The sequence below is a fragment of the Otolemur garnettii genome, unplaced genomic scaffold (genome assembly GCF_000181295.1).
Source record: "Otolemur garnettii isolate 467f Iridium unplaced genomic scaffold, OtoGar3 scaffold00047, whole genome shotgun sequence".
NCBI classification, from domain to species: domain Eukaryota; kingdom Metazoa; phylum Chordata; class Mammalia; order Primates; family Galagidae; genus Otolemur; species Otolemur garnettii.
The window spans coordinates 6,353,868-6,375,079 of record NW_003852442.1 but is presented as its reverse complement, the minus strand read 5'-3'; the positions used below and the strand labels follow the sequence as shown (position 1 = coordinate 6,375,079).

General features: G+C 47.3%; 1 protein-coding gene across 1 annotated transcript in view; it reads left to right on the top strand.

Annotated features, from left to right (window-relative positions):
• Nucleotides 1-21,212, top strand: part of VAT1L (vesicle amine transport 1 like) — a 150,574-nt gene that overhangs the window by 49,001 nt on the left and 80,361 nt on the right. The window contains exon 4 of the mRNA XM_003791311.3: nucleotides 15,788-15,930. Coding sequence (XP_003791359.1) covers nucleotides 15,788-15,930 — 143 coding nt within the window. The remainder of the gene's footprint in view (nucleotides 1-15,787; nucleotides 15,931-21,212) is intronic.

Genomic DNA, 21,212 nt, shown 5'->3' with positions numbered 1-21,212 from the left:
CCCCACTAGAACTGAGCTCTGTCGCTCACTGTGGGGGAGCCACCCCATAGGCCTTCCTCCTTCTCCCCCATCCTCACCCTTCTCCTTCATCAGTCTGTAAGTGATCCATTCCCAGATAAGCTACCTGCATGCAAATTTGACCTTAGGGCCAATCTGGGGGAATCCCAAATCCTCTGAGCAAGTCTTCAATAATCAGTCAAAGACTAACATAAGCATCCTTCTCTGTTCCCTTCTCCCGCCAACCTTTTCACGCCCAGCCAGGCATATCCTGGTTTCCCTTCTGCACTTTCCAGCCTGAGAACCTTGGTGAGTGTCCCTTCTTTCTCTTCCCGGACAATTTCTACTCATTATCTCAATGTCACCTCCTCTTGGAACGCTTCCCTGCTCTCCTACCTCTACATACCCTGTGATATCATCTTGCTAACACTGTCATTTCCAGAGGCATCCACACACCCGTCTACTCTGCAGCTGTGTAGAAACTGCCTGATATGCCAGGAATGCCCTTCCCATGCTAGGTGGGTCTTCCTGAAGTCAGAGGGGGTCTCAGGCCTCTCTGTGCTTGCAGGACAAAGCACAGGGTCTCGGATGGAGTGGCCGCTTGGCAACGTGGAATCAAATTAAACGGATGAACTTCACCTACTCTGTGTAATGATAACGAGGCTTTTAATTACACAAGGGAGAAAACACTCAGTACGTGGAATTAGTCAACGAGGACATTATCATCAAACTGGGAGCGACATGTAGACACAGTTTCCTTACTTAAAACAGCTTGTCAGCCATTAAGAAGCCAGTGACCGTGCTGGATTTCCAACTACCAAAATGTACTTTTCAAAGCAGAAAAAGCCCTCAGCAGATTCTCCTTGATCTCTCTGTGGGGCACAGAGACTGCTATTCCCCTCTTTAGAACCTTCACTGAGCTCTTTGGTTTCAGAATTTCAGACTGGTAGGGTCACCATACAAAATCCAAAGACAACCGTAACTACTGGCCTTATCTTCTGAAGACATAATCAGAGTTAGTCAAACATAAAGGCTCTGTGCAAACACTGAGTATCTACATTCGCCCAGCCATGTGCTAGACACAGGGGAGACAGTGGCAGTTAAGGCAGATTTAAACTCTGTCTTCTGAAAGTTATAATCAAAGATTTATATCCAGTGATGTTAAGTTCCTTGAAATATGATTTATAGTAGCATAACACTATAATTTTCTGTAAGACAGAAATTGGTTAAAAGGGATTATAGTAAATCCATGCAACAGAATGTTCCAAAGTCATCCAAAGTGATGGTGTTAAAGAGTTTCTCATGACTTACAAAAATGCTCACAATAGGCTCGGCGCCCGTAGCACAGTGGTTACAGTGCCAGCCACATACACGGAGGGTGGTGAGTTTGAACCCGGCCTGGGCCAGCTAAACAACAATAACAAATGCCAACAAGCAAAATAGCCACGCATTGAGGCGGGCACCTGTAGTCCCAGCTACTTGGGAGGCTGAAGCAGTAGAATTGCTTAAGCCCAAGAGTTTGAGGTTGCTGTGAGCTGTGATGCCACAGCACTCTACCCAGGGCAACATAGTGAAACTGTTTCAAAAAGAAAAAATTGCTTCCAATATAAGCTTCTAAAGAAGAAAATAATCAGGGTACACAGTGGTACATTGACTGTGATTCCAATTCTGTGGGTAACCAAATATTGATAATATGTATTGGAAAACTACAGGAATGATCTGAGCCAAATTATGTAGAGTGATTATTTCCAAGAGAGGGCATTGCTACTGACATTTTTATAGTTTTCTATATTTTCCAAATTTCATTCTTTACAATGGCATGAACCTGTGTTGCTTTCATAATACTTTACAAAAGAACTTGGCAGGGGGCGGTGCCTGTGGCTCAAAGGAGTAGGGCTCCGGCCCCATATACTGGAGATGGTGGGTTCAAACCCAGGCCTGGCCAAAAAAAAAAGAAAAAAAATTGCAAAAGAACTTGGCAGGTTTTAGAGTACATCTTTCCACTGCGAAACATAGTGTTCCATCCTCTGAAGTTGAAATGCATCAGAAGAGCTTGTGTTCAGAGTTTCTGCCATGCTTGGGATGTAATTGCTTTTAATTAGGCCAAAAGCTTTTTGAGAATGAGGAAGGAAGGACGGAGAAAGGGGAAAGGAGAAAGGGGAAGGAAAAGAGAAAGAAAAGAAAGAAAAAGAAAAGACAAGACTCTGAAACTCAGAGTGATCTCCTTTGCTTCTTCTGTTGATTGTGACCTGTAAATATTTAGTGGCCAAAAGCAACAGGTGTGTGGAAGGAGGCAGGGAGGTGAAACCCAAACCAACCCCCTCCTCCTTGGTCTCCCCTGCGTCTACCATATCCATCCACGATTCTTTAAATGCGCTGTCCTCATTCTGTGCCACCACCTCGAAAGCTTGGTGGAGCGGATCACCCTTCTTTAACCCATGTGCGTGCGCATTTGACTCTTGGTACAACTGAGCATACAGGACCTACCTACTGGTCAGAGCACAGACATGATGGAGCCTGAAAATGCAGCATAGCACAAAATACCCCTTGCTGTGAGTAACAGGAGAAACCTACGTTGAAGCTTCTCCCAAGGAAGATCACCTTGGTTCACTAGATCAAGCAAGAAACTTGTCTTATGCATATACATTAAAAGAGCCTGGTCAGGCCACTATGCAGTTCTAAAGTCAAGAGGCAAAATCAGGGAGACAGTAAGATGACTGTCCGTGCCTTTGGAGAGACAGAAATACTGTTATGCTATAGTTGTGAATGGCGATGTAATCCTGTCTACTTTTTTTAGTGTTATTTTAGTCTTTTTGATCTGTTCAAGGATGCTATCCAAAATTCTCTTACACAGAAGCTGTGAACACAGAAATAACTAGAATAGCTGATGTTTGAGTAGGGGGAGATGGTCCCGCTGGGACACAGTTAAGAACATTGCCACCTTCCAGGCCACACTGTCTCCTGGATATAGTCACATGTCAAAGAGAAGAGTGGAAGGGGTGAAACAGAAGGGGAAGAGGATTCTGGAGCGATGTCGGAAATACACACAGAAGGGGTGAGAGACACAAGAGGGTACCGTTTGTGTGCTGTGCTTCCTAGGAGCAGACTTTGCAGGAGGCTACCTACGGCACAATATAATTAAGACCTTCTAAACTAGCGGTTCTCAACCTTCCTAGTGCCACGACCCTTTAATACAGTTCCTCACGTTGTGGTGACCCCCACCATAAAATTATTTTCGTTGCTACTTCATCACTGTAATTTTTCTACTGTTATGAATCATAATGTAAATATCTGATGTGCAGGATGGTCTTAGGCGACCCTGTGAAAGGGTTATTTGACCCCCCAAAGGGGTTGCGACCCACAGGTTGAGAACCACTGTTCTAAACCACTAGTGTGGCTTCAAAACAGAGCGGGCTAACTCGGGAGGCAATTAGTTGCACATCTCCATCTCATTAGTTTTCTTCCCGGAAATAAGACAAAGGAAGCTGAGTCAGGAAGCTCCTCTTGGGTCAGGTAGGAGAGGAGGTGTGAGTGGATGGTCCAAGAAGTTTGTAAGTCTTAATCTCCAAATCTGGGCTTTCGATGCCCCCCATTTTTTTCCTTCTTGGCCCCTCCGTGTGGGATCGGGTGGCCCAGGAGGTTGTTGGAGAAGCAAGAAACACCAAAGTCCTCACTGCTAATCTTAGCTGGTACCAGGGAGGGTGTCAAGCCTTCATGGGGGTCACCTCCTCCATTCCTTGCCCCTGCCTTGAGGAGGGCCCCATGCACGTGTGCAGAAACTAATATTCTCAATGCTATGTGAGTTGCTCAACTCCAGTCAGCTCGAAAATAGAATGAGGGGTATTGGTGCAGGTGACTTATCTCCAGAACATGCCACTTTATGTCCCTACAGCCTTGTGCCAAATGCCCATCAACACAGACTGGATAATAAACTGTGGTATATGTATACCATGGAATACTATTCAGCTCTTAAAAAAAGGTGACAGTTTTGAATCCTTTGTAATACCCTAGATGGCTCTGGAGAACATTTTCTTAAGTACTACAAAATTGGGAAAACAAGCATAAACTGATTGGAAGCTAGGAGATGAACAACCCCAAACCCATAGAAGAGAAAATCTCAGTTAAACTCAAGAAGGGAGGATCTGAGGAGGGGGGTTCAGTAGCTCCCCACCCGGTGGGTACAATGCGTGGATATAAGGCACACTCCCTGGGTGCAGCGTATATGATCTTTACTTGTCGTGTAAATTATATAACCTAATGGTTTGTACTCCCGTATTAATCTTAAATTTAAAAAAAAGAATGGAAAAAAATCTCTAACTATAAAAAAAATTAGGCACACAGTACATGGCACATTGACCATGGTACATGGCATGTGAACACGTAAAATGAAATGATACCATGTTGCTTTACTATGATGTCAAAGAAGGGAAGAAGCGTGCAGAGATTATCATTCGTTCATTCATTCATTCATGTGCCTCCAGTCTTAGGAGCACTTCCCAAGTGCCCTGCTTGGGGTGGGGGTGGCAGATAAACATGTGACCAAAGACCCAGCATGAGTCCTGGTGCTAGGTAACAGAAATGGCTTTGTAAACAATATTACAAATCAAATAATTCCCCCCTTGTTGCATTCACAACGAAAGCCAGTTAACTTTGAACATTTGTCATCGCTGCAAAACAGCAGGACAAAGGGCTCTGGGGAGGATTCTGCTCTGAGGACACAGAGGAAGAGCAGGTAACATGAATAGGACTGAGTGTCCCCCGGGGAACCCCCATCTGGAGACTCGTGTGGCATTTCAGTTCCCTGCAGGACTGGAGGTGAAACGCACTCTAAGATCTAAGAGCATCTGATGTCACCTCCCAGCTGGGATGGGCTCTGTCCTGCCCAGTTCAAATCCTCAGCTGTAGGATTTGAAGTCACAGAAAGAATCTGATGTCTGATCTCTGAGGACTGGCAGGAGCAGAGCAATCATGTTGAGAGTTTGAGCGGTTCTTGTCCAGGGCAGCCACGTTCAGAGGACATGTGGGTCACATCAGAAGGTGCTGAAACGAGGGTCAGGCTCCGGATTCTGTCGAGAGGCCTGGTTAAATGAGGTGCCTTCATGATGGGCACTGGAGCAATGCAGGAAGGCAGCCTGATGGGTTGTGAAAACAGCCATCGTGAGGAAATGCATTTGCTTTCTACAAGGAAATGTTGCATGCTGGTTTATAAACCCCTGTGTTTAGAGCACAGGCTTTGTAGGATGTAGACAAAGACCAGGAGTTGGGGCCAAGAGCAGTCCCCGCTTTGTGCTTGATGTCCATCTCACACTCATGGGAGCCTGGTGTGGTCAGTAATACCATCTCAATTTTATAAAGCCATCAGTTCAGAATGACTCGGTCAAAGTATATCCAAGGGTCAGAATCCAAGTAACACTGATGCTATTACCCCCTGTTCCTCTTTCCTGGATACCCTAACTGGTTCTTTTGTTTTTATTTTTTAAGAGTGTCGCTTTGTAGCCCCTGGTAGAGTGCTGTGGCGTCACAGCTCACAGCAACCTCAAACTCTTGAGATTAAGTGATTCTCTTGCCTCAGCCTCCCAAGTAGCTAGGATGACAGGCACCCACCACAACGCCCGGCTATTTTTAGAGATGAGGTCTCGCTCTGGCACAGGCTGGTCTTGAACCTGTGTGCTCAGGCAATCCACCCATCTCAGGCTCCCAAGTGCTGGGATTACAGGCGTGAGCCACCGCGCCTGGTTACTGGTTCTTTTCTTGACTTAATACTGACTTAATTTTGACTTAGTATTACACTGACCATATAACCCAGTTTTCCCAAGACACTTCTAGTTTATGCCTCTTGATCAAGGAAAATTAAAAGATGCATCTCCTTTTTGTTCTCAAAAAGCATCCCAAATTAGACACTGAGTTATATCATCACCCTACCTAGAGGTAGTTCAATTCTTTTTTTCTGTTATTTTTGGTTAAAAGAGATGCATTTATCAAAACCTCAGCTCCGAACTGTGGGTACAAATTGTAATTTGGCTGGAGACGTGAATCCGGCATCCCACCTCGCAACAACAATCATGCAGGAAATTTATCCAAATGCACCACGTGGAAGGCTGCCAGCCTGGAAGTGACTCTGACCCTCCCTGATTTAGAGCCCTGTGAAGGGGACTTTGCCATCTGCTGGGCTGGACTGCTCTCTGGCCAGGAGTCCAGCTCTTAAGCAATGTGGCAGGCTGTGGGCATGCACGGCTTCCATCAGGTGGAGAGTGCTGCTGAGAAGAGACACAAGACTCGGTATGATTTCCATGAAGGCTGATTAGCAGGGTCGCCATGTGCATTGGGCCAGCAGCCTTTGGGACAAGCGAGGGATGTCCACACTCCAGGTGTCAGGGCTCACAGCTCTGCCTGCCAGTGGGTACAGGCCCATGTCTCTAATTCCACAAAGCTGTGGTAGGGCTGAGGGTTGTGAGGCTATGGTGGCAGATGGAATCCTTCTAACCCATTACCTGCTGTGCAGTCAAGAAAGCCCTGAGGGCCTGCGGAAAAGCTACTTCATCTGCAATGAGTAGGCTGAAGACCCTAACTCAGAATGGTGGGGTCCTCGGTGTAAGCAGAGCAGGGCACTAAAACGTACCGAGCATTTGCTGTGTGCTTGGCCCCATGCTAACAATAGCCCATCTGCGTGTGTGCACCTAACTCCCCCTTCAAGGCGGGCAGCCCTCTCCCCATTTTACAGATGAGATCACTGAGGCTCAGAGAGATGAAGCAGCCTTCCAGAGTTGCACAGCCCGTTGGGGGTATAGCTAGGGTGCAAACTCAGTAGCTGGGCTGCTGACTCCAAAGTGTGTCCTCCACCTCAAAGGCCAAGCTGCCTCAGCTCAGGCAGCGGTCAGGTTCCCATCTGAGGGGCGGGGCTCCAGGGACACAAGGTGGAGATCTCTGAAGTGGCAGAAGCAGTATCAGGGCTCAGTGTCCCTCAGAGTCTGAGCTCCCAGCCTGCAGAGCATCCTGTTGCAACAGAGGGGCCCTCACACCGTCTGTCTTCCCGAGGCCACGCCGATGCTGCCTCTTCATACAACTCAAGTGAAAAGACACCATGCTGGCTTTACCAGCAGACACATCAGGATGTGACACCGGGCTGACCCCAGCTATAGCAGAATCATGGACCACCTTCTGGGAGAAACTTCGAGAAACCAACAGCCGCCTTCCTCCCATCCTGGACCCTGAAGCTTTCCTTGGTGCCCTGTGATGACCAGCGGCCAGGCAACCCAGCTGAGTGGGAGTCCTGGGAGTGGAGGAGTCACTGTTTACAGATCCCTTAATGAGCCTCTGTCCCCACGGGTGACAGAATCTTGGAACCAGCTCCTGCTTGTGAATGGGCATGGGGTGGGAGGGTTCCAGGGAAGGGGAGGTCCAGGACCCCCTCAGCCCAGCTCGGGGAGCATCTGCAAACCGCCTCAGGAGGAACCAGGGCCACCATCCACTCTGGTGGCTTTTTGTGACATTCTGTGTCCACACCTGTTTGATTCTAACGTCCTTCCCACATTCCTCCCTCCACTCTGGCCCTCATCTTACCCTTCTCTCCTCTCCATGTACCTGGTGGAGCATAAAACAGGACAATGTTTACACTCAGCATATACAGAAACATCCTTGCTTACTAATGTAAAGTTGTAACTGTGTTCCCCAAAGGTGGTGTCTCGGGGTGGGGGGAGGCCTTGTCCTCATGCAGCCAAGGGCTATAGGAAGGGAGGAGGACCCTCCTTCCAGGCCTTCTCTTTTCTGGAAAAGACAAACATCCTTCCCCCAGCCTAGCCACCCTCTCTGTTCCCCCAACTTCTATCTCCTTTGCTATTCCCTCCACTCAGCCCACAGCTCCTAGATCTGTGCAGTAGGCCTAATGCTGTGGATATATGGGGTATACGACATGGCCCTTCCCATAAGAAGCCTACGGCCTAATGGGAGATACAAAAGCAATGTTTAAAGAGAGGGAGAGGGAAGAGGGGATGGCAGAGGAGGAGAAAGGAAGGGCAAGAATGACAGCACAGAGTTAAGGATGACTGCGCAGTGACGTGAGTGAGGCTGGGGACAGAGGAGCAGATAGGAACTCTCCCAGGGAACCTCTGGGAAGGCTTCCCAGAGGAGCTGCTCTTGGAGGGCTGTGGGGAAGAACACAGTTTACTGAGCACCTGCTCTGGGTCAACCCTGGGAATCCCGTCACATCTGTTACTTCTGTTGACCCACACTTGACCTCGGGGAGTAGCCACTGTCATCTCTGACCTGAAGAGGAGGATTCTTAGGTTCATTTTGGTGGCAGTCAGCCAGTAAGAGTCCAGGTCTGACTCAGGTGTGGGAGCTGGAGCTTTGCCCTGCCCTGCACCCTGTGCGTCATCGCACACGTCAGCATCTTGGAGGTCAATAACCACCACAAAGAACTCGGGCTTAGCCACAAAGAGGTTTAGGTTTAAATCCCATCGCTGCCAGTTGCTAAGACTTAGACTTTCTTAGCCTCAGTTTCCAATTCTCCCGGCAAGCTAAATCTGCATAAATTCACTTACTTTTTCTGAGCCCATCTGTATGGTAGGAATATTGTGTTGGGAGGGTGGGATGTGATGTGTGAAAAGAGCCCAGCACAGTGCCTGGCAAAGAGCAGGCAGCCAGTAAGAAATGGTTCTCCTCCTTTCTCTCCTTTTAGCCAACAGACCCACTTGCTCCTTCAGACTCTATGGGTTCAAATCTTCTCTCTGCTATTGCTGTGTGACATTGGGCTGTTCCTTAACTTCTCTGGGCTTGGTTCCCCCATCTGGGAAACAAAAATGGACTAGCAGCAACCTCATGGAGGTCTTGACGAAGATCAAAGGAGCTGTCATTCGTAAAGCACACCACACCCTGGCTGCCACACTGTAAGCTCTGCGCAGCTCACACGCCTCTCCACTTTCTGTGGTCGCTTCTTACGCCAGAACCTCTGCAGCAAGCTCAGAGCGGTCTGAACAGAGGAAAAGGGGTAAATGGCCATCTTTGCTGTCAGTTGCTGGGATGGGAGAACGTGGGACACAGTAGCTGTGGCCCAGGGAGCAGGAAGCGTGAGCACCTCTGCGCAGCAAGAGCTCTGAACCCCACTAATGGGGATGAGGGTTCATTTTCTCTTCTTGCTCCGCTGATTCACAGAAGCCTGAGTCTGTCATGCTGTGATCCACAGCATCCCGCGTACTAAACCAGGGTCCGGGACATCAGCCTCCACTAGGAACAGAGGAAGTGGATTGTTACAAGGCCATACTGAGCAAATTAGAGGAAGGCCGCCTTCCTAGAGCAGGGGATCTCAGCACTGGCTGCCTGTTAGAACTGCCCAGGGATCTTAGAACGTGTGTGTGTGTGTGTGTGTGTGTGTGTGTGTGTGTGTGTGTGTACTAATAGCTAGACCTCTTCCAGGTTTTAAATAAAATATTCTGACATTAAATAAGATATTCTGAGCATCCTGGGAAGCTTTCAGCTAAATCATAAGGAGTGTGTCAGGAGGATGGCTTACACTGATCTCTCTCATTTCTGCCTCATCAGAGTTTCCCAGAAGGCCTGTTAAAATTCAGATTGCAGAGCCCCGTCCCAAGAGGCTGTGGTTCCCTAGGTCTAGGGTGGGGCCTGAGAATCTGAATTTCAACAGGTTCCCAGGTGACATCTATATTGCTGATCCTCGTGCTGAAAAACACTGGCCTGTGTAATGAATAAAAGAGGAAAAAATAAAAGACACTCAGGCGGTGCTTGTGGCTCAAAGGAGTAGGGTGCCAGCCCCATATGCCAGAGGTGGAGGGTTCAAACCCAGCCCCGGCCAAAAGCTGCAAAAAAATAAAAAATAAAAAATAATAATAATAACAAAATAAAATAAAAGACACTCTCCACAAAGTTTTCCCAAAGAATACGTCCACTGCTTTTGGGGATTTTAAAAAAAGTTGTCCAAGCTATTAAAATGACATAAAATTTTTCTAAAAAAGTTGTCCAAACTTACAACTTGAGCAATGGAAAAATTTCTATCCCGCTCTTTTCAGAGTCTCCCTTCCCTCTTTGCCACCGTAGTCACGCGCCCCTGTTTTTTCTTGCCATTGACATTCTCAGCACCCGTGTGTCATGGGGAGTGTCAAGTGTAGGTTAGCAGCTTTGCGGTGACAAACAAGATGAAGAAAAGCTGACTGATTCTCGGAGCCTCAGAGGTGAGAACACAGAACGATTGGATTTCCCTTTCAGTCATCGCTAGAACAGTCTCTGCTGCCTTGGGTGGCAGGTCACATGGATCAGCCCACACAGTGGGATCTGAATTTCCTCCTCTTACAAGGATTGACTCAGCTGAATTGTTGAGCAGGCAAGTGACTGTGTGATCTGAAGAAAGAGTGTTTCTGACCCTACGTGGAAACCTCAGTGTGGGAGTTTGGATTGTCGTAAGAAAAGCATAAATAGGGTTCAAGGATCCAGCATGCTGGATTTTGTGGCAACCGCCTTTGCTAGCGAGTGTTTGAGTGCCCCTAGGCCTTGATGGAGATTGAAAAAAATAAACTGCCAATTCCGTGCAAGGGAAAAAAAACAAAACCTAACCTCACCGTTTCCTCTGAGCACATGCTCAGTACATTCATAAGCTTGTTCTGCTCATAATTTTCCATTCTTTGACGTTTTTGGTCTGTGGTTTCCATCAGCTGTTTAAGAGTTCAAAACCATCTTTGGAAAAGATATACGAAATTCTGTTTTGAAAGTGATGAAACATGGTCAAGTTAGCAACAGAAATTCTGTTTTTTTGTCAAACTTGCATTCTTTGGGGAAGGTTTGGGGTGCTTTTCTTCAAAAAGACTTTCTTCAACACACCGAGTAACCAGGCAGTGTGACCGAAAACCTTAGAACTGGACCCAGACCACAGAGATGGGGAATTCTTTTGTTACTATTATTACTGGTTTTAATTTTTTCAAATTAGGTTCCGTACCCATACACAGTGGTTACGGTGCCAGCCACAGACACCAAGGCTGGTGAGTTCAAACCTGGCCCGGGCCAGCTAAACAACCATGACAACCACAACAAAAAATAGCTGGGCATTGTGGTGGGCACCTGTAGTCCCAGCTACTGGGAGGCTGAGGCAAAGGAATCGCTTGAGCCCAGGAGTTTGAGGTTGCTGTGAGCTGTGACGCCATGGCACTCTACCAAGTGTGACACAGTAAGACTGTCTCAAAAAAATTTTTTTTCAAATTAATATGAGGGTACAATTTTTAGGTTACATTGTTCTCACTTCCAGGATAAAGTTACATTTGTAGAAGAGCCCCTCACCCGGGGGGCATTTTATACACCCTCACATTAGGTGATATCCCACCTCATGCCTGCCCTCCTTCTGCCTACGTCCTGCCCTTCCTCCCACTTCCCTCTACCCCCCAAACTAGACTATATTAGTGTTTTATTGTTCTTATGAACATGTAATTGTTTATATATTGATTTCATATTAGTATGGAGTCCATTGGGTATTTGTTTTTCCATTCTTGTGATACTTTACTAAGAGGAATGTGTTTCAACTCCATCCAGGTAAAGGTTAAAGCTGTAAAGTCTCCATCTTTTTAATGGCTGAATAGTATTCCATGGTGTACATATACCCTAGTTTATGGATCCATCCATGGGTTGATCTAGGCTGCTTCCACGACATGGAAATTATGAATTGAGCTGCATTCTGATTCAAATGTGCTAAAATGATTTTTGTTCTGGGTAGATCCCCAATAGTGGGATTGCAGGATCAAATGGAATGTCTACTTTTAGATCTTTGAGGACTCTCCATACTTCAGAGATCAGAAAGTCTTAAGTTTTCATTTAAAAATGGGGGCTCGGCGCCTATAGCTCAACCGGCTAAGGCGCCAGCCACGTACACTGAAGGTGGAGGGTTTGAATCCAGCCCAGTCCCGCCAAACAACAATGATGGCTGCAACCAAAAAATATCCGGGCGTTGTGGTGGGCGCCTGTGGTCCCAGCTACTTGGGAGGCAGAGGCAGGAGACTCGCTTGAGCCCAGGAGTTGGAGGTTGCTGTGAGCTGTAATGCCACGGCACTCTACCCAGGGGGACAGCTTGAGGCTCTGTCTCAAAAAAAAAAAAAATGGGGAAACTGGCCTCCATGGAGATGCCTGAGTCAGTATCAGATTTGAAATACTTAAAGCAGAAACAAAACTGTTTAATCGAGGCAGCGAGTTAAGTGCGTAGTTATGGGCGATGACGCTGTTGATAAAGCGTCTCTCCTAACATCCTCCTCAACGACAACAAAGTTTCCTTCCAAATATGCCCCGACTGTTTTTGACAAGTCTGCAGTCACCGTTACGATTGGTGGAGAGCCACAGACTCTTGGGCTTTGTGACACTACAGGGCAAGAGGATCACGACAGATTACAATCACTGGGTTATCCATACACAGATGTGGCTCTAATCTTTTTATTTCCCAAAACTCATGGGGATATTTATTTTTAGTTTTGGATTAATATAAAGGTATATGGGATTAGGTTACATTGTGTGTGTTTGCTAGGCTAAGTCCACGTTCCTTACTAAAGTATCTTAAGAACGGAAAGACACCATCCCATGGACTCAACACTGATTTGAAACTAGTAGATGGTCAACTACAGGGCGTGCATTTTATTCTGACAGCTGTGATAGGCATGGAGAGTACTGAAATGAATAGTGAAACATTTCAGTGTTGGCTATGAGAAAAATCACTCTGAATGCAGGAGGACACACGGAAACAGCCCAGCTGGCTGGAAGAGAGTTGTCACGATCTAGGGGAGGAAACAGGATGACCCAGAATAGGAAGGGACAGTTTGATGTGGAGGAGAGAGAAGGAATGTGCTTGGTGACTAATTGGATATGCAGGGAGGGGGGAGGAGGGGGAGGAGGTCGGGATGGCCCAGATTCCTGGGATTTTAATGAGGGAATGGTGCCATCCATCCCTCGAGGCAGGGGTTAGAAAGAAGAATGTTATGGGCTGAATTACATCCCTCCCAATTCATATGTTGAAATCTTAATCCCCAATACCTCATAATGTGACTGCATTTGGAAATGGGGCCTTTGTAGCAGTGATCAAGTTCAAGTGAGGTCATTCTAGTGGTCCCTCATCTAATCTGGTGTCCTTATAAGAAGGGCAAGTGTGGACACAGAGGTTGGCACGGAGCAGAGATGATATGGAGACACAGGGAGCAGATGGCCAGGTACAAGCAAAGGAGAGATGCCCGGGACAGACCCTTTCCACACCCTCACTTGGGACTTTGAGCCTTCAGAACAGCGAGAAAAGAAATTTCTGATATTTAAGCCACATTGTCTTAGAACTTTGTTACAGAAGCTCCTAGAAAACCAATACAAAGAGTGACCATCTGGAGAGGCCCCTGACTTATGCTTGGGATCAGCCGAGTTTGATGTGTTGCTTTGGGACAGGCAGGTGGAGACAAGCACCAAAGTGGTGGCTAGAGACGCGAGTCCAGGACACACTGGGCAGCTTGGGACTAGTGATTAACACATGCTCATCGTCCCTGACACTCTGGCATCTATAAAACAGCAGGACTAGTACATAATGGAAATTTGAAAAATAGTTGACAGAGTAAATGTCATGTTTGCCTAAGGACAGAGGACAGAATGGAACTACAAGGACATTGGAACTAATTCTAATTTCCTGTCCCAGTACTCAGAAGGGTCGATGGAGCCCTACAGACACAGAGATGTAATGATGGCTTATCTGAAGCCACTGGATTTTAGAGAATTGCTCCATTGGTTGGCGATTATTTTCACTCACTAGGAAGAATAGTTCCCTCTTTGTTCCATAAAATCTAAATGTGGGAGAAAAAAATTAAACATCCAAGCTATTCTAATAACAGAGAATTATAGCCTGTCAAGAGTTTTAAGTTCATGTCCACGTTTTGGAAGGTTGACCTTCAAGGGAGCATGTCAGTAGCATGTCTATTTCAGGTAGGAGCTTTAAAGTCTTCTTAGCTTTAAATGTCAAAATAAATAAGCAGCATGACATAAGAGAAAATGGCAATAACTGGAAGCCAGGAGACATTACTTTGAATTCTAGAACTGCCTCTGAAAAACCAGGTGACCTTAACCTTTCTGGGTCTCCTTTCCCTCATCTCTAAACAATAATGGGGAAGGGGTAATTGGACGATCTTCCAGCTCTGACATTCTCTCAACGTTGCCTTTAATTGCCACTGGTGATAAGATAACATTTCTGTAAATTGACCTGCCACCCTGATTTAGTCCGCCAGCATGAAAGCATGAAAAAGATGATGGGCAGAAATTAAAATATCGCAGATGATTTTGGTAGACTAATTTCCCTCTTTAAAAGTGGCAGATGGGACACTGGAAGGAGACAAGACGTGGTTTTAGAATGCATCTTCATTACCAGCAAACTGGGTTTTACTGGAAGGTTGAACTCGTGTGATCACAGTGTTTTGTCCGATGAGTTAAACTGTGCCACCACATTGAAGGCGGCTAGAGAAGATCACCCACTCCTGCATTTGTGATTCCCCCTGGACGATTTAATATTTAAAACCCATGTTGACCTTTTCTTTGTATGTCTGCACATCTCAGCCCTAAATATAAGCAGCTCCTAAGGGGATGGGAGATAATTAGGATTTATTGAGTATCTATTTAGTGTCACATTTTGTCCCGGGTCCATAATACCTCCCTGAACACTTCCCTGGAGCAGATGCTGTCAGCTGCACCATAGCTTCTTTGCACTCAACTCAACCTGCTGAAGGTTGCTTACTAAGGGCTCTGTGTGGCCATGGGAGGACGTGTTGCCCATGAGAACAAGCCAGATGGGCACAGGAATTCCTACTGCAGCATCAGCACTCACCAGTATCAGATGGAAATTGGTTGACTGAATACGCCAACTTCTTCATCTGTTGGTTAGGATAACTCAGAGGCATATGATACCCTTGATTATGGAGTTTCCCAAAGAGGCTGAACTCCAACTGCTAGATATTGGGCTGATACACTTTTTACTGGGTGTCTTCTTTTTCTGTCCTTTTTTTTTTTTTTTTAAATCTGAAACCAGGTCTTGTTCTGTTGTCTGGGCCAGAGTGCCATAGCATCATCATAGCTCACAGCAACCTCAAACTCAAGGTCAAGTGATCCTCCTGCCTCAACCTCCCAAGTAGCTGAGACTGTAGGCATACCTGACTTATACAATTTTGTTCTGTTTTATTGTTTTTTTGTATAGCTGGGGTCTTGCTATATTGCTCAGGTTGGTCTCAAACTTTTAGCCTCAATAATCCTCTCTCCTCAACCTTTCAAAGTGCTAGAATTATAGGAGTGAACTACTTGGCCTTTTTCTGTCTTAATGCAATGATATTTCCTGAGATCATCTCCCAAATAAATTACTTAGATTCAAATTCTTATCTCAAGGTCCTCATCTAAACTAAGACATCCTCCAAGATCCTTATGGAGTAGGTAACATTATTGCCAGTTTATAATTCTGTGTGGTTAAATAATAGTTAAGTCTTGGTGCTGGGGTTGGTGACTTCCAGTCCCTTTTACCTAGACCAGTGGTTCTCATCCAAGGGAGATTTTGTTTTCTGGGGGTCATTTTTGACCTGCAGGATGCATTTTTGGTCGTCACACTGCAGGGTGGTATCTAGTAGGTAGAGACCAGAAGGGCTGGTAATGTCTTACAATGCACCGCTCAGCCCTCTACAACAAAGACACATCCAACCCAACCTATTCAGTGGAGCCAGCTGAGCAATCCTCTCCACACCCAGCAAGACCGGTTGTTGAAGGGTGGCTCCCATTGTGACTGGTCATTGTCTTTCACGTCCAGGGCCAAGCTGTGGCTCAACTGTGTTCTACTGTCCCCAACGTGACTGTCTTCGGAACAGCTTCCACTTTCAAGCATGAAGCTATCAAAGACTCCGTGACCCACCTCTTCGACAGAAACGCAGACTACGTGCAAGAAGTGAAAAGGTGAGTCATCTGCTCTGCAGAGCACCAGGCTGGCCCCTTGCTTTTCTCTCAAAGAACAGGAGCAGTCCTTCAGAGCAGGGATAATGATAATAACAGCCATAGTAATGAGAGCAAAGATATATAGGGGGGCTTAGCATTACCAGCTTTCATGGTGACCGCTTCCCATGTATTTGCTCATTTAATCCTCTTAACATCTCTATTATTATCATAGAGTAACATGCAAAGCAATCGCTTCTTGGCCTTTTGGCTAAGATCAAGGGTGGAGTAATGTGCAAAGCTAATGTTTTTTTTTTTTTTTTTTTGAGACAGAGCCTCAAGCTGTCCCCCTGGGTAGAGTGCCGTGGCATTACAGCTCACAGCAACCTCCAACTCCTGGGCTCAAGCGAGTCTCCTGCCTCCGCCTCCCAAGTAGCTGGGACCACAGGCGCCCGCCACAACGCCCGGCTATTTTTTGGTTGCAGCCGTCATTGTTGTTTGGCGGGTCCAGGCTGGGGATTCGAACCCACCACCTTAGGTGTACGTGGCTGGCGCCTTAGCCAGTTGAGCTATAGGCGCTGAGCCCAAAGCTAATGTATTAAAGTTACGCTGGTTGCTGTTAGACTGTCTGAAGCCAGAGAAGTTTAGTTCTCACCCATTCCCCGTGACAGCCCAGGGTGGATGTTTGGAGCATGGGCTTGCATAAGGACATTCGAGGCCTTTGCGTCTTGTGCCTCCACCCTTGTCCTGAGTCTTATGGTCTTTTGCTTCTGGCTGGCAGATAGGGAGAGAGCACGGGAGGGTCAGGAATCAGGGGCTGTTCTTGGGGCAGTCCCAGAAGGAACAGCCACCTGCTTGTATTCTAGGGCTAGTAGTTGGGTCCTTGGCCATGTCTTCCTGGAAGTGAACTGGGAGATGTTGTCAAGCAGGGCACCCAGGTGGGCATGGCACAGGTAGGAAAGGTGTCCAACCAGGCATTCTGAATTTGGAGCCCACGCCGTTGCTATACAGACAGTGCCTCTCTAAAGAGTGAAGTGTGAGCCAAGGTTCCCTGAGGGAGAAGCGACTGGAAGGGGGGTGCTCAAGGAAGGGAATGTCAAGTGCACAGGTACTGAGGAGCCTCAGATGGTGAGAGAACGACCAGAAAGCTCAACAGGGCCCAAGTCCAGGGGCATCTGGCTATCTGCTCTAAGTACAGACATTGGGACAGAGGCATCTGGGGCAGGGAGGGAAAGGGGCATGAGGCATGAGATAAAGCTGGGCAGGAGACGGGGCTCAGATAGAGTCACATGGAGACCCCATATACCCAGCTAAGAAACGTGGATGCCAATCTGGATGTGGCCGAGAGCCACCAAAGGATCAAAGTGGTGGCTGTGGGTTTTGAACAATCACTGGTGGTGTGGAGAGAGTGGAAGGAGAGGCAAGAACCGGGAGGCCAGTTGCTAGCTGCTGCAACCACCTGGAAAATGCTGGTTTATAATCTGTGACCTTGCAGCTGTTGATCATGGCCGTGTTCATGTCAATACAGGAGTCAGGTGGCAAGTCCAGCCGCCAGCAGGGCTCCAGATGATTTGAGGGTCTGACCCAGCTGCTGCTCGGGGCTCCAGGCTTGTCCTTGGGGTGCACTACGCTCAGTGTTCCTGGGGAGACACAGAGGTGACTCAGCGCCACTGTTCCCACATTTTCATTTTCCAGAGCTGAATTGTGAAGTGCAAAGCTATTCAGTTGCCCGGAGGCATCGTAATAAAGAAACAGTTTTCTCCCAGTCACAAATGAAGATGGAGAATGGAAAGATAACTGAGTGGCAGGGCTGATTTTGAGGCAACAGCTTCAGAGCAGATTGGGTGAAACCTGTCAAATTTCTTGGAAAGAAGAATCTTCTGGTGGTCTGAGTTTTCACATTCGTTTCAAAACTGCGAATGTGCAGATTCGCATATATTTTAAGTTGTCCCAATAGAGAACAGAGGTTCCCCCTGTTTCTTCTCAGATGCAGGCTGATTTTGAAGCCACCCAGTTCCATGCCTCTCAGGTAGTTCTTCCTGCTTTTAACTCAAATCTCTCCATCTGTGGTCTGGAAAATGCACTACCATTATGTCTTCAGTAATTCTTCCTTTCACCCCCTCAGGGGCTATTTTCGCAAATGTCCTTTCATTCATTCACTACCCACCTGCTGGATAAACACATGCTGAGTGTGCAGGGCTGGGGACTGTGCAGGGGATGGGGGGATCTGGCCATGGGGACCCCTGAGAGTCCCTGTCCTCATAGAGCTTCGAGTCTAATTGGAGGAGAGGAGACAAAAATAAAACTGTAACAAGAATTCACTAAGGGGCGGCACCTGTGGCTCAGTAAGTAGGGCACCGGCCCCATATGCCGATGGCGGCCCCAGCCAAATTACAACAACACATATCCGGGTGTTGTGGCGGGCACCTGTAATCCCAGCTACTGGAGAGGCTGAGGCAAGAGAATCGCCTAAACCCAGAAGTTGGAGGTTGCTGTGTGACGCCACACCACTCTACCCAGGGCAATAAAGTGAGACTCTGTCTCTCCAAAAAAAAAAAAAAAAAGGAATTCACTAACTCACACTTTTGGTGGCAAAATGCAAGGTAAATGTTTGCCAGTGGGGAAATCAGCAATGTGGTGAATAACAGAGTAGGATTTTGAGAGTTGAGGGATAAGACGTGGCCGGGGGAGGAGCATTTCCGAGTAGGGAGAATGCATGTTCTCAGGTTCCAGGGCAGGAAAAGCTCGGAAAAGTGGAGAATAGAAAAGAGACCAGGGCAGCTGGAAGTAGAAGGATGTGGGGGGTGGAAAGAGAAAGGAATCAGGAGATGGCAGCTTTTCTGAAAAAAAAAAAAAAAAAAAAAAGAGGACCCATCACCAGGGAGCTCCTTCTGCCCTCTTTCCCGGGCAGCCACCCCGTCCCCTCATCGCCTCCCTGTCCTGAGCCTGCGATTTCTGCCCCATGTCATAAGAGAATAAGACGCCAGCCTCTGAGACCCACCTCACCACCACCTGCCTTCAGCAGTTCTTCCAACGGCTGCCGTGCTCTTAAGCAGGAATGACAATAAAGATGACGGGAAGATGCAGATGTGTTCACACCTATGTCCCAGCCATCCGACCCCTGGGAAATAATTCAGCAGAAGAGAAAAGCTACAGTACAAAGCTTCCCACTGCACAGTCAACTGCTGCTTCCCCCTCCCTGTAAGGGCTCTCGGCGGCATCGTGATTTACAGTGTCCTCTGCAACGGGGGAAATTCAGAATTGGCCTCCACCAGCAACAGAAGGGAGACAGTTCAGTTAGATTATGCGACACCCACACACTTGAGTGTTGTGTAGCCCTTTAAAAAAAAATAAAAGATAATTATGAAGGCTCTGTCACAAAATGAAAAAGTGCCCACGGTAGCATATTGCGTGAGAAAAGACGGATGCCAAATTCCATCTACACTGTGATTGCAGCTTTGTACAAATTCTTGGCGCCTAGAGATATAAACGGACAGGGAGGGGAAAGTAGCTGGCCGCTAACATGCAACAGGAGGGTGAGCGGCTTTGATTTTTGATCCAGATATTGTTACCCTATTATGTGGACAATGAGCTAAAAAACAAATAAGATTTCTTGAGATGAAAACTCTCTTATAAACCAGTCCGTCAGTAAGCCTCTTTTGAACGCATGCTTGGTCTTGAGCCAGGTGTTATAAAGGGAATAGAGACTATGTATATATATGGGTGATACAGACCTAACCTTTACATCAGTTACCTCCTCTCCGCCGGGGAGGAGAGAGAGGACTACTAGAGAAAACAAGTCAAAGAACTAGAAACTTTGAATCGTGTGCACTTGACTGTCAGGCCTTTAGAAAAAGAGAAAAGAGAAAGATCAGAGACAGCGTGTCAAAGGGGACAGCCCCTCAGGTGGCTCTTGAAGGATGAGAATGATTTCTGTTATCCAGAGAGGTGGAAGAGAGTACCAGACAGTGGGGAGTCTTGGCCAGAGTGAGATGGGTAACAGGAGCCAAGCTTCGTCAGCCTCCTGCCACCTGCTAAGAGTTCCATTAGACCATTTTACGTGTGCTTCGAACAATACTGCAAGTATTGATAAAGCAACTGAAACTTAGGTCCAGATTTGGCCTCAGAGTTGTGTGATTCTATCAACTTTCTAGTCTGCAAAACTCCCTTGGGGTGTTAAATACGGAAGGTGACAAACAGAATGGCTGGGTGGGTGCCATCATCAAGTTGACAAACTGTTACATTAAATCACTGCAAATCCAAGTTAATGATGCCACAAATGGACAACAGAGATGCGGTGGAAAGTGCAACCAGTGTATTAGTAGAGAAAGTGTCTGATTTAGTAGAGAAAGTTCAATTGCAAGACTTATTAGGGTTGGCAACTGGTAGGGAAGTACAGAGACTGGGGAGCACAGCTGAGCACCGTTTAAATGGAAGCCCAGAGTATATGCAGAAACTTCCCACTTTCAGGCCGTGCACATGTTATGAAGTAACATAGATACTGCCTTTATTTTTCAGAGGTGGGAGGCCAGGTGCAGCTTGGTTACATAAGTGTCACACAGATACATGTGGCAGGACTCAGCCCCAGAGTTGGGGGTCTTTCTCACACCCACTCTCATGAGGGCAGTGGGGGTGGCTTCCCCAGGCCAGGGAGGAAGTCAGCCTGCCCATATCAAAGCACGTGACAGTGTCAGATGCTGGGATGGTAGCAAAGGGCTAGAGCAGAGCTTCTCCACCTCAGCGTTTTGGGGGGATCATTCTGTTGTGAGGCGCTGTCCTGTGGGATGTTTAGCAGCACCCCTGGTCTCTGCCTATAGGATGCCAGTGGTACCTTGTGTCCCCCAAGTCAGGACAATATAATATGGCCCAGTTAAGAACCACTGGGCTAGGCTGATGAGGCTCTTGGAAGCCCTTAAATGGAGTTAAAACTGGGTTATGTCAGAAATGTAGATTCCTTTGTGGATTTGAAGCAAGTAAGAGCTGTTAGGAAAGGTGAATTTGTGAGCCCCTGACCTGGCTGCAGTGCACAAGGTGAGCAGAGGCAGGACCTCCAGGGGCAGGGGAGCTGACATGGAAGGGTCAAGAGAGAAGCATAGGACCTCCAAGGGCAGGGGAGCTGGAACAGAAGGAGCGAGGGAGAGGCAGGACCTCCAGGGGCAGGGGAGCTGGCATGAAGGGGTGAGAGAGAAGCATAGAACCTCCAGGGGCAGGGGAGCTGACATTGAAGGGTTGAGAGAGAAGCATAGGACCTCCAGGGGCAGGGGAGCTGGCATGAAAGGGTCGAGAGAGAAGCATAGGACCTCCAG